At 32.7% G+C, this 11,725-nt stretch overlaps 2 protein-coding genes across 3 annotated transcripts in view; one reads left to right on the top strand and one right to left on the bottom strand.

The window, feature by feature from the left end:
- The window catches only part of LOC108753502 (transcription factor SFL2-like), a 19,052-nt gene extending 15,429 nt beyond the window's left edge, over positions 1 to 3,623 (top strand). The window contains exon 9 of the mRNA XM_018495103.1: positions 3,606 to 3,623. The gene's annotated coding sequence lies outside the window, so the exon portion shown is untranslated. The remainder of the gene's footprint in view (positions 1 to 3,605) is intronic.
- Positions 1,396 to 6,234, bottom strand: LOC108753505 (thyroid receptor-interacting protein 6). Of its 2 annotated transcripts, XM_018495106.1 has the most exons (7): positions 6,153 to 6,234; positions 5,718 to 5,781; positions 5,218 to 5,411; positions 4,553 to 5,036; positions 3,626 to 3,963; positions 2,911 to 3,326; positions 1,396 to 2,828 (listed from the first exon to the last, which is right to left on the bottom strand). In XM_018495106.1, exons 3-7 carry the CDS (start codon positions 5,350 to 5,352, stop codon positions 2,576 to 2,578), a joined length of 1,626 nt encoding a protein of 541 aa, XP_018350608.1. In that variant the 5' UTR covers positions 5,353 to 5,411; positions 5,718 to 5,781; positions 6,153 to 6,234; the 3' UTR covers positions 1,396 to 2,575. The 2 variants fall into 2 exon arrangements, with proteins under 2 accessions (XP_018350608.1, XP_018350609.1); XM_018495107.1 differs by lacking the exon at positions 6,153 to 6,234 and having other exon boundaries at positions 4,553 to 5,012; positions 5,718 to 5,954.
- Between the last annotated feature and the right edge of the window lie 5,491 nt (positions 6,235 to 11,725).

Here is an 11,725-nt window from a genome sequence, read left to right as displayed (position 1 = left end):
ATATATATATATACACATATGTATATGCGTATGTAAATTACGTGTATCTATTTAAGAGAGAGAGAGAGAGAGAGAGAGAGAGAGAGAGAGAGCGATAGATTATTAAAAAAAAGTGCAATTCTATGTTGACTTTGGTACAACAAAGCTAACAAATCGAACGAATATTGTTAGATTAAAACCGAGTATTAAGAACCTGTACTAAATTTAACGTAGAATGGTGCTGTACTTGATTGAAGAAAATATGATAAAATATATATTACATAAAATATATTAGTTTTAATCTAAAGAGGATAAAAAGAAAAACAGAGGAGTCTAAGATAGACACCAGAGCTATGTGTTGTAAAGAGTATAGGATTTACGAATGTATCATACGCAGCAAAGAGTGCATTTCGGATCGTGGAATTTCGTCCTGGTTTCCGGCCGCGCATTTGCGAAAATTGCCGGACAAAATTTGATAAGCGTGCGAATTTCGTGACAATCTGTGTTAATTTATTATCTCGCAGCGGAGCCACATTGCTCCGCAATAAGTACCGCGACTTAGTGCAAGGTATTATTAACGTGAGACATTTCCCGCGAGTCGACGACAAGATTATTTGCACATTGGATACATCGGATGATAATAAGTATTTGTTATATTTGTTTACCGTGGACGACAATTTCAAATGCTTTGCGGCTTACCCAAATTATTTGTAGATGAGCTGAATTATTTCTAGATTCGCACTGTCGCCAAATACATTGATGCACAATGTATCCATCGTGGAATTATAATTTGATATACCTCCGTGTAGATAAGTATAGAATCGGTAGTATTGTTGATTTCCAAGAAGAAACATAGAAGGACGCGTTCCACGATTCACGTGTGCCGGTGAGACAAATTTATGTATTAATAAACATAAATTATACAAAATGGCATACAGGTTATATATATTATATATATATATATATATCACAAAAATTATATAAGATTTAAGTACTCTATGGTAATAAAAAATATGTTACGCATATAAAAAAAAGAGATGCAAATATCTAAAAAGAGATGTTAATAATAATAAAAGACAAACATCTGTGCATGAAAATCATAGAGAAAAAAAATTAGTAAAGAGATGATATAGAATGAATCTGCTGTAAATTTCTTCTGCAATTATAATAACAATATTAATGTGTACACACACCATGTGTCTACAGGTTGTATAATCGCGGACTTCGTCTTGGCTACAGTTTTTCTCGTAAATTTGAAATTGGCTTTTTAATAGCAAAAATATTCTAATAGTTTTCGAAATAATTTTATTTTAATTTTCAAATAAATAAGGGTCTAACTTTATCTCTTAAAAAAACTCTTATCCTTTATTTAATTTCAAGCAGCTCTAACAAAATAACAATGTAGGTAATGTTAAATATTACAAATTGTAAAAAAAATTGCGTGCTCGCAATTGAATTTTTTGCTAAGAAAAAAACTTCGAATTCTTGAGAAAATCTGTAACTGGAAGGAAGTGCGGTAGCTTGAGCCACCGTGTATAACTATTAATACAATCACAATAGTAATATAACGATATATATTAATAGCAACTTTCATTAAAATAGTGAAACATGCAAAGCTCGATCATAATCGATATCATTCGGTAAATGCAGGCTAAAAGTGCAGTGTCTACATGCGTAGTGAAAATCATCGGATGGGCAAGAATGGTCGGCAAAAACGAAGTGTTACTCTTTGGCCATAAATAACAAACTGTATTTTTATTGATACTATAATACAGAGATCATACAAGTCTCTCCTCGATGTAATGTCTTACCCATTCGAAAAAGTTCGGAAACTAATCGCATCATAAGTTTGAGATTGAGCGTTTATCTTTCCTTTCTCTAGTCTTGCGATAGTCTTGCAAGGATCTATTTAAGATACGTTCACAAGAAGAAATGGCACGCTTTCTCGCCGGTATTTCACCAATATTGTCAATAATAACCCTACTTTCCGAATCTAATATCTAACCTCTAAATAAATGGATCGAAGCGGTATTCCTGTCGACGATAAACTACACGTTAAATACTTTACGATACATCGAATACTTTACTAGAATCACAATGATAATCACATCTGCAGGAAAATTGCCTCGGACATCAAACTTATATCTACTATTAATTTGCCAACATTTGTTTCGTAATGTACGGAGAAAATGCTTCGGTCATGGCAGTGGCGAAATTCTAATGCATTGATCTTATAATCGTTAAAGATTATTAGAATATAAATAATCGTTGACAATTGTTTTCTTTTCGTGCCAGATTATTAAAAAGATCCAAATATAGACAGTATAATTTTTTTTTCCTTAGTCTGCTAACAGGTAAAGTGTTAAAAAACGATTCTTCGTTAATATAATGGGATAGCAAATATCGGTTTTGAATATATGAGGTGTAAATAGAAGCGGAATAGAAAAATTGTGTACGCATAAAAAAGGACCTATAATACCGTGTATATAGCGGTACTTATTTCACTACAGTTAATCACAACGATACTTGATTTAACATTTCATTCGTATTTCCGAAGTTTCAACAAATTATATAAGCTTGTCTCGCGTCTATATATTTATAATTCGGTCGTCATATGAGACGTTAAGGCTTGGACACGAGTAGCATTGCAACTTTTACACAAGATGTGATCGTCCAGGGGATAGCAGCCATGTCCTTCCGAATCGGATGACAATACTAATCCACAATCTTCACACTTATAGCATTGAATGTGGAAACTACGATCTAGTGCTACCACTCGTATGGTTTCATCCTGACCAGGCTCGGGCATTATAGGCAGCTTACAGACGCAACAACGCGGAGCGAATTTCCTGCAAACGCAAGAATGTGAATTAGTTAACCAGAATTGAATAATAATTGAAGAAATCAACAAAAAAACTGGGAAAAACTCACTTGTGGAAACACTGAATACAGTGTATTTGATTCGTAGCATCCACAGTGAACGGTATACCATCGAGACTTTGTCCACAGACAACGCAGGTGAAGCACGAGGGATGATATGGTTTGCCAGTAGCTCTCAATATTCGGTCTAGTATCGGTCTGGTGCAAACGCAACACTTTTCCAGAGTATTGAGATAATCCTCTTCACAATAAGGTTTACCTTCCAACGAGTAGAAAGGTTTTCCTTGTAAATTGACCTTGCATATGAAGCAGCAGAAACAACTTATGTGAAAGACTTTATCCATCGCCGAGCATCCGGTTCCTTCTCCCTCTACTTTGCGTCCGCATTGCGCACAGATGCCATATATATCACTGTCTTCATTATTATCCTCCATTCCTTGAACTAACAGATCCGTAAGAACGTCGACCTGTAGATCAAATCAGTCATTCAGTTATTTCAGATACGCATATTACTTTATAGTTATGTTCAATTACTTCATAATTGTAATTAATAATTGTTGAAATTAATCTAATTTTTTAAATTAAATTACACTCTCCTCTCTCTTATTACAAATAAATAAAACAATTTACAATAAGATATAACTATTACTTTAGATATAACAATCGAATTAAATATGCAAGTGTGAAGTCTATTTTTACCTTACATTTCAACAAACTAAAAACATTTCAATAAATTTTACATATAGTATAGAATTTCAAGACTCACTTCTTTAACGGGAGATACTTTGCCCTGCGGCTGAGTAGATGTAGCCGATCCGTAACCGGAGTACATGGAATAGTTACATGACAATTGCGACGGTGGTCTGGGATTAATTGGTTCGTATATGGATTCGTACGTTGAGCTAGACTGAGAACTCGGCCCATAGATATCAGCGGGATAGTTGCCTGATGGAAAATCGGTCTGATAAGTAGCACGTCTCAACTCGCTGTAACTCGACGAAACAGGACTCGGTGGCGGAGGCAGCTCGTCAGGCGGCGGTGGAAATGAATTCCCGGGTACGCAGGAAACGTACTCTGACGGCTCCGGCGGTGGTGGCAAATCGTCTGCAAGCAGAAAGACCAGAATACTCCACTGATTTACCAAAAAATTGCTGCAAAACCGGATCTTATTTTCAACTCCTTAAAGAGGTTCAGACACTTTTTATCAATTTACAACTTTTACAGCATTGCTCATTATGCTTAAGCGTCCTGCATAATTATTTTAATGATTCAATAAAATTATTTCCAGGTATATAGCTAAAAATTTTTAAACTTCAATTTTTATACTTCAGTACAATTGTTCTTTCCATGTATGATTCACTCAGAATTCATTTGGCATTCTTTTTTCAGATTTAATGAATTCAGTCACTCGCACTACACTGTATTAGTGCATATTAAAGGCTGCTTTACATAAAGTATCTAAATGCAATGGAATAATAATATTTCGATAATGAAATAATGAAATATGTATATTGTATTTTGTCTTAAATAACGTAGCATTTTGTTAATATCATTTTTGGGCATTTAAACATTTAAAATATTTATATAAGCTTTCACATTTAACTTTTGCTAATTTCATATATATATTCGCTTTTAGGATGCACTAATCAAGTGTAATGCAAGTGGCCAAATTCGCTATTAGAAAGATTCTTACCAGCCCCATGTGCAGGAACATTACAATATGTATTCTCCGTTTTAGGGTTCCACTGAATGTTGCTGTATATAATTTCCTTATTCATTTCATATGGTACATACTCGTACGCGGAGCCTACCGGTGGTTCTATGTTGCTGTATACTGCGTTTCTGGTCGCCCTGTTCACGCGATCGTCCGCCACAGGTACCTGAGGTGCCGGCATGTTCCCTATATTGGAATAATAATTCTTCTCGTCGTATCTGTACTTCGGCTCGAACTTCTCCTCTGGCTGACAAGCGTACAAATTGTCATTGTTCTGATAAATCTTCGACGCCTCCTTGCCGTTCGCAGATGTCATCTGCGAAAAGTCATTCTTTATATCCAACGGGACGTACGGCGAGGGTGCGTTCATGTATAAGTTCGAGGTTTTGTCGCTGGACGTATTGTTAAGGACCGTGCTGTACGATGGCACAGGCGGGGCCTTTATGGTGTAACTTTGCGGTATCTAAAACAGATAGCTCAGCTTAGTTAGGATTTTCGAGAATGGTCCTCGTTGATCGAATATAAGGATTTCATTACCGTTTTTGCATCCATGTTTAGGGATGCGTGCGAATAAGGAAACACTTATTAATATATATGATATATAGAGACAAATATGATTTTAAGTTTGGGACATTAGGATTCACCTGAGGTTGAGACTTCTTCGGCTTCGGCGGCACTGCGGGTCCGACCTTCTTGCCAGGCTTAGCAGCATTCTTGGCTGCCTCATCGCCGATCTGCAGGCTCGAGATCTGTTGCTCCAGATTACCCAGGTTCGCCATCCTTCTTTTTCTTTTAGTGTCTTTCGGTTGAAGGGAAATGAGTGCTTCCTATATCTTACCTTTGGACAATATAGCACAAAGAAACTCAATAACAAATAAAACAATACCTAAATTATCAGATAACCTTCGGCGACTAACGGCAGGTTAAGTTTATTCGAGACCTGGGAATCGCTTCTGTATCTTGGAATGATGTGAAAATCGCAAAAGTGAGTGAATGTACTAGAATATTCATAATTTCATGGTTAATACTTGTTAATAGATATATAATAAATATATATAAATTTGTTTATTTTTTAAATTTTTATAGCTCGTTTCAAGATACAGACCTTCTTATGTTTCTCCATGCTGCTTTTGTTTGATCTTACCTGATCAAGCCACCAGTCTCAGGAGATTCAAACACGGCCTGCAGTATCCCTGGTATGAGATGGCCTGCAAAAATCAAAAGGGAGCTATTCCAATTCGATCGAACTACGGCTTCGACTTTGACAACAGGAGCAGTCGCGTAATGGCAACGACCCTGCCAGCCTGCACGAGCATTTGGAGTACGACGTTCGCACTTTCTACACTCAAGAGAGGGGAAGAGACAGAGACAGAGAGAGAGAGAGAGAGAGAGAAAAGATCCAGTGGTCTGTCCTAGTCTAAAGAAAGAGAAAGCCCAGAGTAGAAAAGGTGTGACTGAAAGGGAAAAAACAGACATGACTCTCGTGACTCACGAGACGTTGCCGGGCTGTCATTGTCACTTCAATTACGCTTATCCTTTGTCGAGAACAGGCATATGATCTATCGAAGGATATACGTACTTGACTCGTCGAGAATTCCTCCACGGAGATCGAAAGAATAATCTTCTCCTTTTTTTTTTGCTTTAGGCCCAGTCACTTTCGCTCTAGATCAGGGCATGAACACGACTCATGGGATCCCCATTATCGGCGCGTGACGGAAGTCGCGCGTTATCTTCACACCACACCCTCGACAACCTGGAAATCAAGCCTGATAGGTCTCGTCTCGCGAGCGAGAATGAATGCGCCGTCGATGATGGTTTTTTCAGACTCCCACGACTTTCCTGAACTTTTTCGCGAAGTACTCTCCCCGAGTATGAGCCGGACGTTCGCGAATACCACACAGTGAGAATACAACGGAGAATCGACTACGTGCGGTATCTGCCTCCCGCGCCGGTGAGAGTTTGGACCAGTTTGGTCGAGCGGGGTAGGAGAGAAGTGCGTGAGGTGGATGACGCATTCACGAGCATTGTCGTCGGGATTTTAAAGAGCAGGAACTAACAGGAGTTAACTCTACGATCCCTTGCAACGTCAAGGCGTAACGATGATTAATATCCGCTCGATAATCTTATTGTCTTCGATCCTACCTTCAACTGAACAAATATTTATGATGATACTTTCGTAATAAATAAATTATTCATGCACGTGTAGATTTTTTGACTTTTATAACTCTTTACTTTATTCTGTTTGAAACTTATAGAGGAAAACAACTTCAGAACAACTTCCTGGATGAATCTTGGAATTTCTTTTGTTTGCAGTTGTATGAATATATGATCATTTGACACAACTTAAAAAATAAAGTTTTCCAGGAAATGAGTTTAAATCATTAAAATTTTGTAATATTAATTTTGAAAGGCAATTTTAATGTAATGTTTAATTATAGAGGAATAAAAATATGTACTTTAATTTAAAGCATATTTACTTTTTTCGTCTTTATGTTTTAATTTTTTTTTTCTCGATAAATTAAACAAATGACAATTTAAATTATTTTAAGTTATTGTAACAGATGAGTCATATAATATCTGGAAATACTTTATGAAGTTTAATCTCTATAATGTTACTCTTTGTTTCCTGTTCTTCATAGCTCTTGTCTTTTTGGTTTTTATATCTCGATCTTCCTTTTTTATCGCCTGAGATAAAAGTTGATAATCTTTAAAAGAGACAAGAAACACTCGAAGAAACGTGCGAAACACGAAAAAATTGTTGATAAAACGGTTGCAAATAAGAAAAAAGGCAATAAAAAGCGAGAAATAGACATATAACAAGATATAACAAAAAGTATTACGTTTAAATGTCAGAAAAGCTATTTCAAGACACACAATATACAATACAATAATTATTTTCCGTCAGTCAGATACATTCCGAGTATTTCATTTGAGATTTCCTTGTTTCCGGGATTACCAGGATGAATCATAGTCACTCAGAGATTTCTTATTACTTATTGTTACAATGTCGTAAAGTCAAAAATCGAACGCTAATCACGCATGCTGTCCAGCAAATTACTAAGAATCAATAAAAATTAAAATGAAATGTGAAAGAAGATTCTTTTATCATAAACGTCTTTAAGAATGATTTTGATTTTGATTAATGTAATTGGCAATTATCTTGTTAAGATATCATTTGTATTTTAAATGTTCTGTTAACACGAGGAAAATTATTAATTTATTGTTTTTTAATACATAGAAGAATTTTTTAATACATATAAGTGTCAAATTTTGTATTAATGCAATTCTGTCGAAATTTAATTATTTTTACCAAATATACAGCTGTTTTTTAAAGTAACCAATTATTCAATTTAATTAATAATACAGGCTGTGCTCTAAAATTCACTGTCAGCACTGAAAATTTACAGTTTACGTTACGTATACTATACATTTTCAGCACTGGCAGTGAATTTTGTAACAGTTTTGATCAACTTTCTTTACAAGCAATGAATGTTTTTTGTAGGATTTTTTTTACACAAAAAATTTATGCTTTTCAAAAAATTCCTCTAATATTTATAAATTAATATTATAAATATATTATAAAAGAATATTTAAATTTTTAATGTATATTATATATATTACAATTTAAATTTGTGTTATTCGTAAAAATTCCAATTTGAATATACATCGCAGAAACTTGAATATTCTTTTATAGTATATTTTTAATTATCTCAATTATAAATAGTCCTTTAATCGATCAATTATCCGGTTAGACGTTTTATTTGCAACCAGTGTCTGCAGCAAACAAGTTGCGAATGATTAGATAAGTATCAATTAAGTTGATTAGGATCTTAAATATTATTATTGCTCTTGTAAATTGTTAATTAATGAGAATAACCATTTCATCCGTTTAATTATTATTATCCAAATTTGATAACAATAACATATTACTACAGTTATAATTCTCGACAACAGTTACTATCAATAATAGATAGCAGAATAATGATTATTAATTTGACGATTAAATTAATCGGAATTTCATCGAAGTGTCAAGAGACCATTGCATTAAAAAAATTATTTCCTTAAATTAGTATAAATTCCATAATCCTTCTCATAAATTTCTTCGCACATTCTTCTAGAAAATTAACTAATTGTTAGCTAATTTGTAAAATTTATGTAAAATCGACATGCTTTTTATATTTGCTTCTTTTTGTCAGTCGCTGACATTATATTGTACTAAATTTAAAAGCCAACAATTATTACATAAGAGCTAGGCTTACGCTTTAATTGCGGTCATTTGCATTCCGTGTTTTATTTTCTCGTGGAAAATAAGTAACAAAGTAAAAATAACAAGTTGTCGTGTATTATTATCGCGCATTATTTGTTTTATGTATCGTACATAATCGTACATATCGTGTTGTACTTGATGGTTAGATTTGATAAATACAACAACTTAATTTCTCTTTTTACACAAAAACAAAAAAGTATGGACTATAAATAAAGCAATCGCATATGTATGCGTTATTACCAATTAATTATTTTATTGCGATTAAAAGCTTCTGTCACTTCATACTTCAAAAAATTCACTCTACTACTAATAGTGTAATATATTTTCTTAAAAATTTATTCTTTTATATTAATTAAATAATATTTCCTTATATATGTTTCTATGTAACGGGGATAGATAATCTAATTGAAATTATTTTTATTATATTTTTTTACTCTACGTGATAACATATCTCATTTTTATGAACTATTTTAGTTTCGGTGCCCAGCAGCGAGATAGATTAGAAAAATGTATCTACTCATCTTCAGTATCTAATCGTCGAATACTAAAATGTCGATATCGAGTTACGTGGCAATTGTCAGACAAAACATCTCTTCATATTATCGAATAAAATGCACATATTTTTCAAAAGGACATCGCTCTTCGAGAAGAATATTTCGATTTTATTTTCTTGTTTCATGTTTGAATTACAGTATTTTTTTGTTTATGAATACTTATAAAAATAGTTCTTTTACTGCTATTGCAGTAAAAATTCTAGGCAAAATGCGTTTGTAAAAGATATTTCAAGTTTTTTCTACTCATAATGTGAATAAAAAAAATAATAATTAATTGTGATCACCAATAAATCAATATATGTGCGTTTACGTTATAAATATACAACTTTGGTTACATCAAATCTACATACACACACACACACACACACACACAAATTCTTCTTTGGTTCTCTATTATAAATCATTTTTGTAAGCGATCACAATATATATTCACAAAGTTCAGTTCAAAATGTTTAATTTAATATTATACTTGTTAAGTTTGTTTCTTTAAAAAAAAAATTCAGCATTGATGAGTTTATAATGAAACACTTCATACATATGTATTTCTTAACTTTATAGTTATCGATATTAATATATCATAAGATTGAATTAATTTTGTTTTTGTAAATCTCATAATTCTAAAAATTATATATATTATCGCCGTATTAATTTAATTTCTTTTGCAACTGTTTTATTAAGTATTAGTTCGGTATTACGTATTATGTATCACATTATTACATTCAACCGTTGACTGCATTTGCGTCGAATATCGTGGAATTTGCGATATTCCAGAATAATAGTATGTGCAAATTATGTATGCGGAAGACGTTTTGTGATGAAGGAGGAGAGAGAGGGACACAAGAGGATGAAGGACGTCGCGCGTATTCCGCACAATTTGATATGACGTCGGTAACGATAAACCCAAGTATTTCTCAGGCTCGTGTTACGGTCTCTTTTCGAATCAAGGCACATAGATTTTTGGACGTTTAAAATATTTGTCTTTTATAACCACTTTTATATCACCCGCCGACAAGGTTCGGAGAACTTGGGCTACTCTTGTCGTAGACAAAAAATGCATCGCAATCAGTACGCAGCGCAATCGGAGCCGTTAAAAGAATGTACATGTTAAATCTGTAGTAGACAGTATTAAATTATATTTTTAATATTTATTTAATATTTTTAATATTAAATCAATATTTTTAACATTTTTCATATTGAATAAATATTTAAAATATATTTTAAAAATATTAGTAACCGTATTCTCAAATTTTTTTAAGAATAAGGTCTTTTGTTTTTTTTAGCTGAATTAATTCTTGTACGATTTATCTTTCCTTTTTTTCTTTTAACGTTGAAGAGAAAAAAAGAAATGATAAACCGTGCATGAAATTCAATATAAAAAGATTAGCCCTCATGTAAATTTTTTTTAAAAGCGGAAATATTAGAAGTAAAAATTTTTATCATTGAAGTTAATGAAGAATTCATTTTTTACGTTTTTATATATACTTGAAAAAATGCTATCAGTACTCTAGCTTATTATAAAAAAGAATAATATCTATAGTACTATATCTATAGTATTGTATGTTATTTATAATAAATAAAATTTTAATCTAACAAAACTGTGCTGTTAATTAAAAATACCATCTTCTTTCTTTTTTTTTTTTTAATAACTCGAGAAAAATATGTAAGCATCAGAAAGCATCGTGTTCATTGCGATTATGGACTTTATATAATTTTCTATATAAATTTCTATCTATAACTAACTCGTTCGATGTCATTAAAATAATTTCGAAAATCTAACTAACGTAGTCAACGATTAGTTCAACTGAAATAAAATTGTATTGCTATAAGAAATTTGTAATTATATATAATTCCTTATAGGAGAGAATCTATCCTGAGATTCGATCTCGTCTTTTTCTCTATATTTACAAAAATTAATTTATCCAGATATTATATCTATTTCTTGATAAGATTGCTGTTGTTTAAATCAATTTGTTGAAGTTACTCTTCAAAATCACTCTTTTCATTTCACTCCAATTTAACTTAATCGATGATTAATAATTTATCAAGTTTTTTTATTGCTGCACTGAATTGAACTGCATTAAAATTTTCTTTTGGCAGATGTCAAACGTGTACTTATTTTTCTTTAAATATAAGGAGTGCATGTTATTAAAAAAACTCAATTATAAAAAATAGATTTGTCGATAAATGACAGATAAATTTTTTGTCAATGATCTTGGCATACTCCGAGATTTTACTTCGCTACGTCCCTGGCAGCGTCCCCCGCTCCAAGATTTTCAACCTGCCACATTACGCGGCCAAGTTCGTAGCGTTCGACCGATTCGTTATACTGTT

This window comes from Trachymyrmex septentrionalis, unplaced genomic scaffold (assembly GCF_001594115.1).
Source record: "Trachymyrmex septentrionalis isolate Tsep2-gDNA-1 unplaced genomic scaffold, Tsep1.0 scaffold7, whole genome shotgun sequence".
Classification (NCBI taxonomy): Eukaryota; Metazoa; Arthropoda; class Insecta; order Hymenoptera; family Formicidae; genus Trachymyrmex; species Trachymyrmex septentrionalis.
This window is presented reverse-complemented; position numbering and strand designations above follow the sequence as displayed.

Coding starts and splice junctions, on each gene's coding strand:
- LOC108753505 (XM_018495106.1), bottom strand. CDS start 5,352: ATGGCGAACCTGGGTAATCTGGAGCAACAGATCTCGAGCCTGCAGATC. Junction 5,037..5,217: donor CGAAGAAGTCTCAACCTCAG/GTGAATCCTAAT, acceptor TATCTGTTTTAG/ATACCGCAAAGTTACACCAT. Junction 3,327..3,625: donor AAGTATCTCCCGTTAAAGAA/GTGAGTCTTGAA, acceptor TTTGATCTACAG/GTCGACGTTCTTACGGATCT.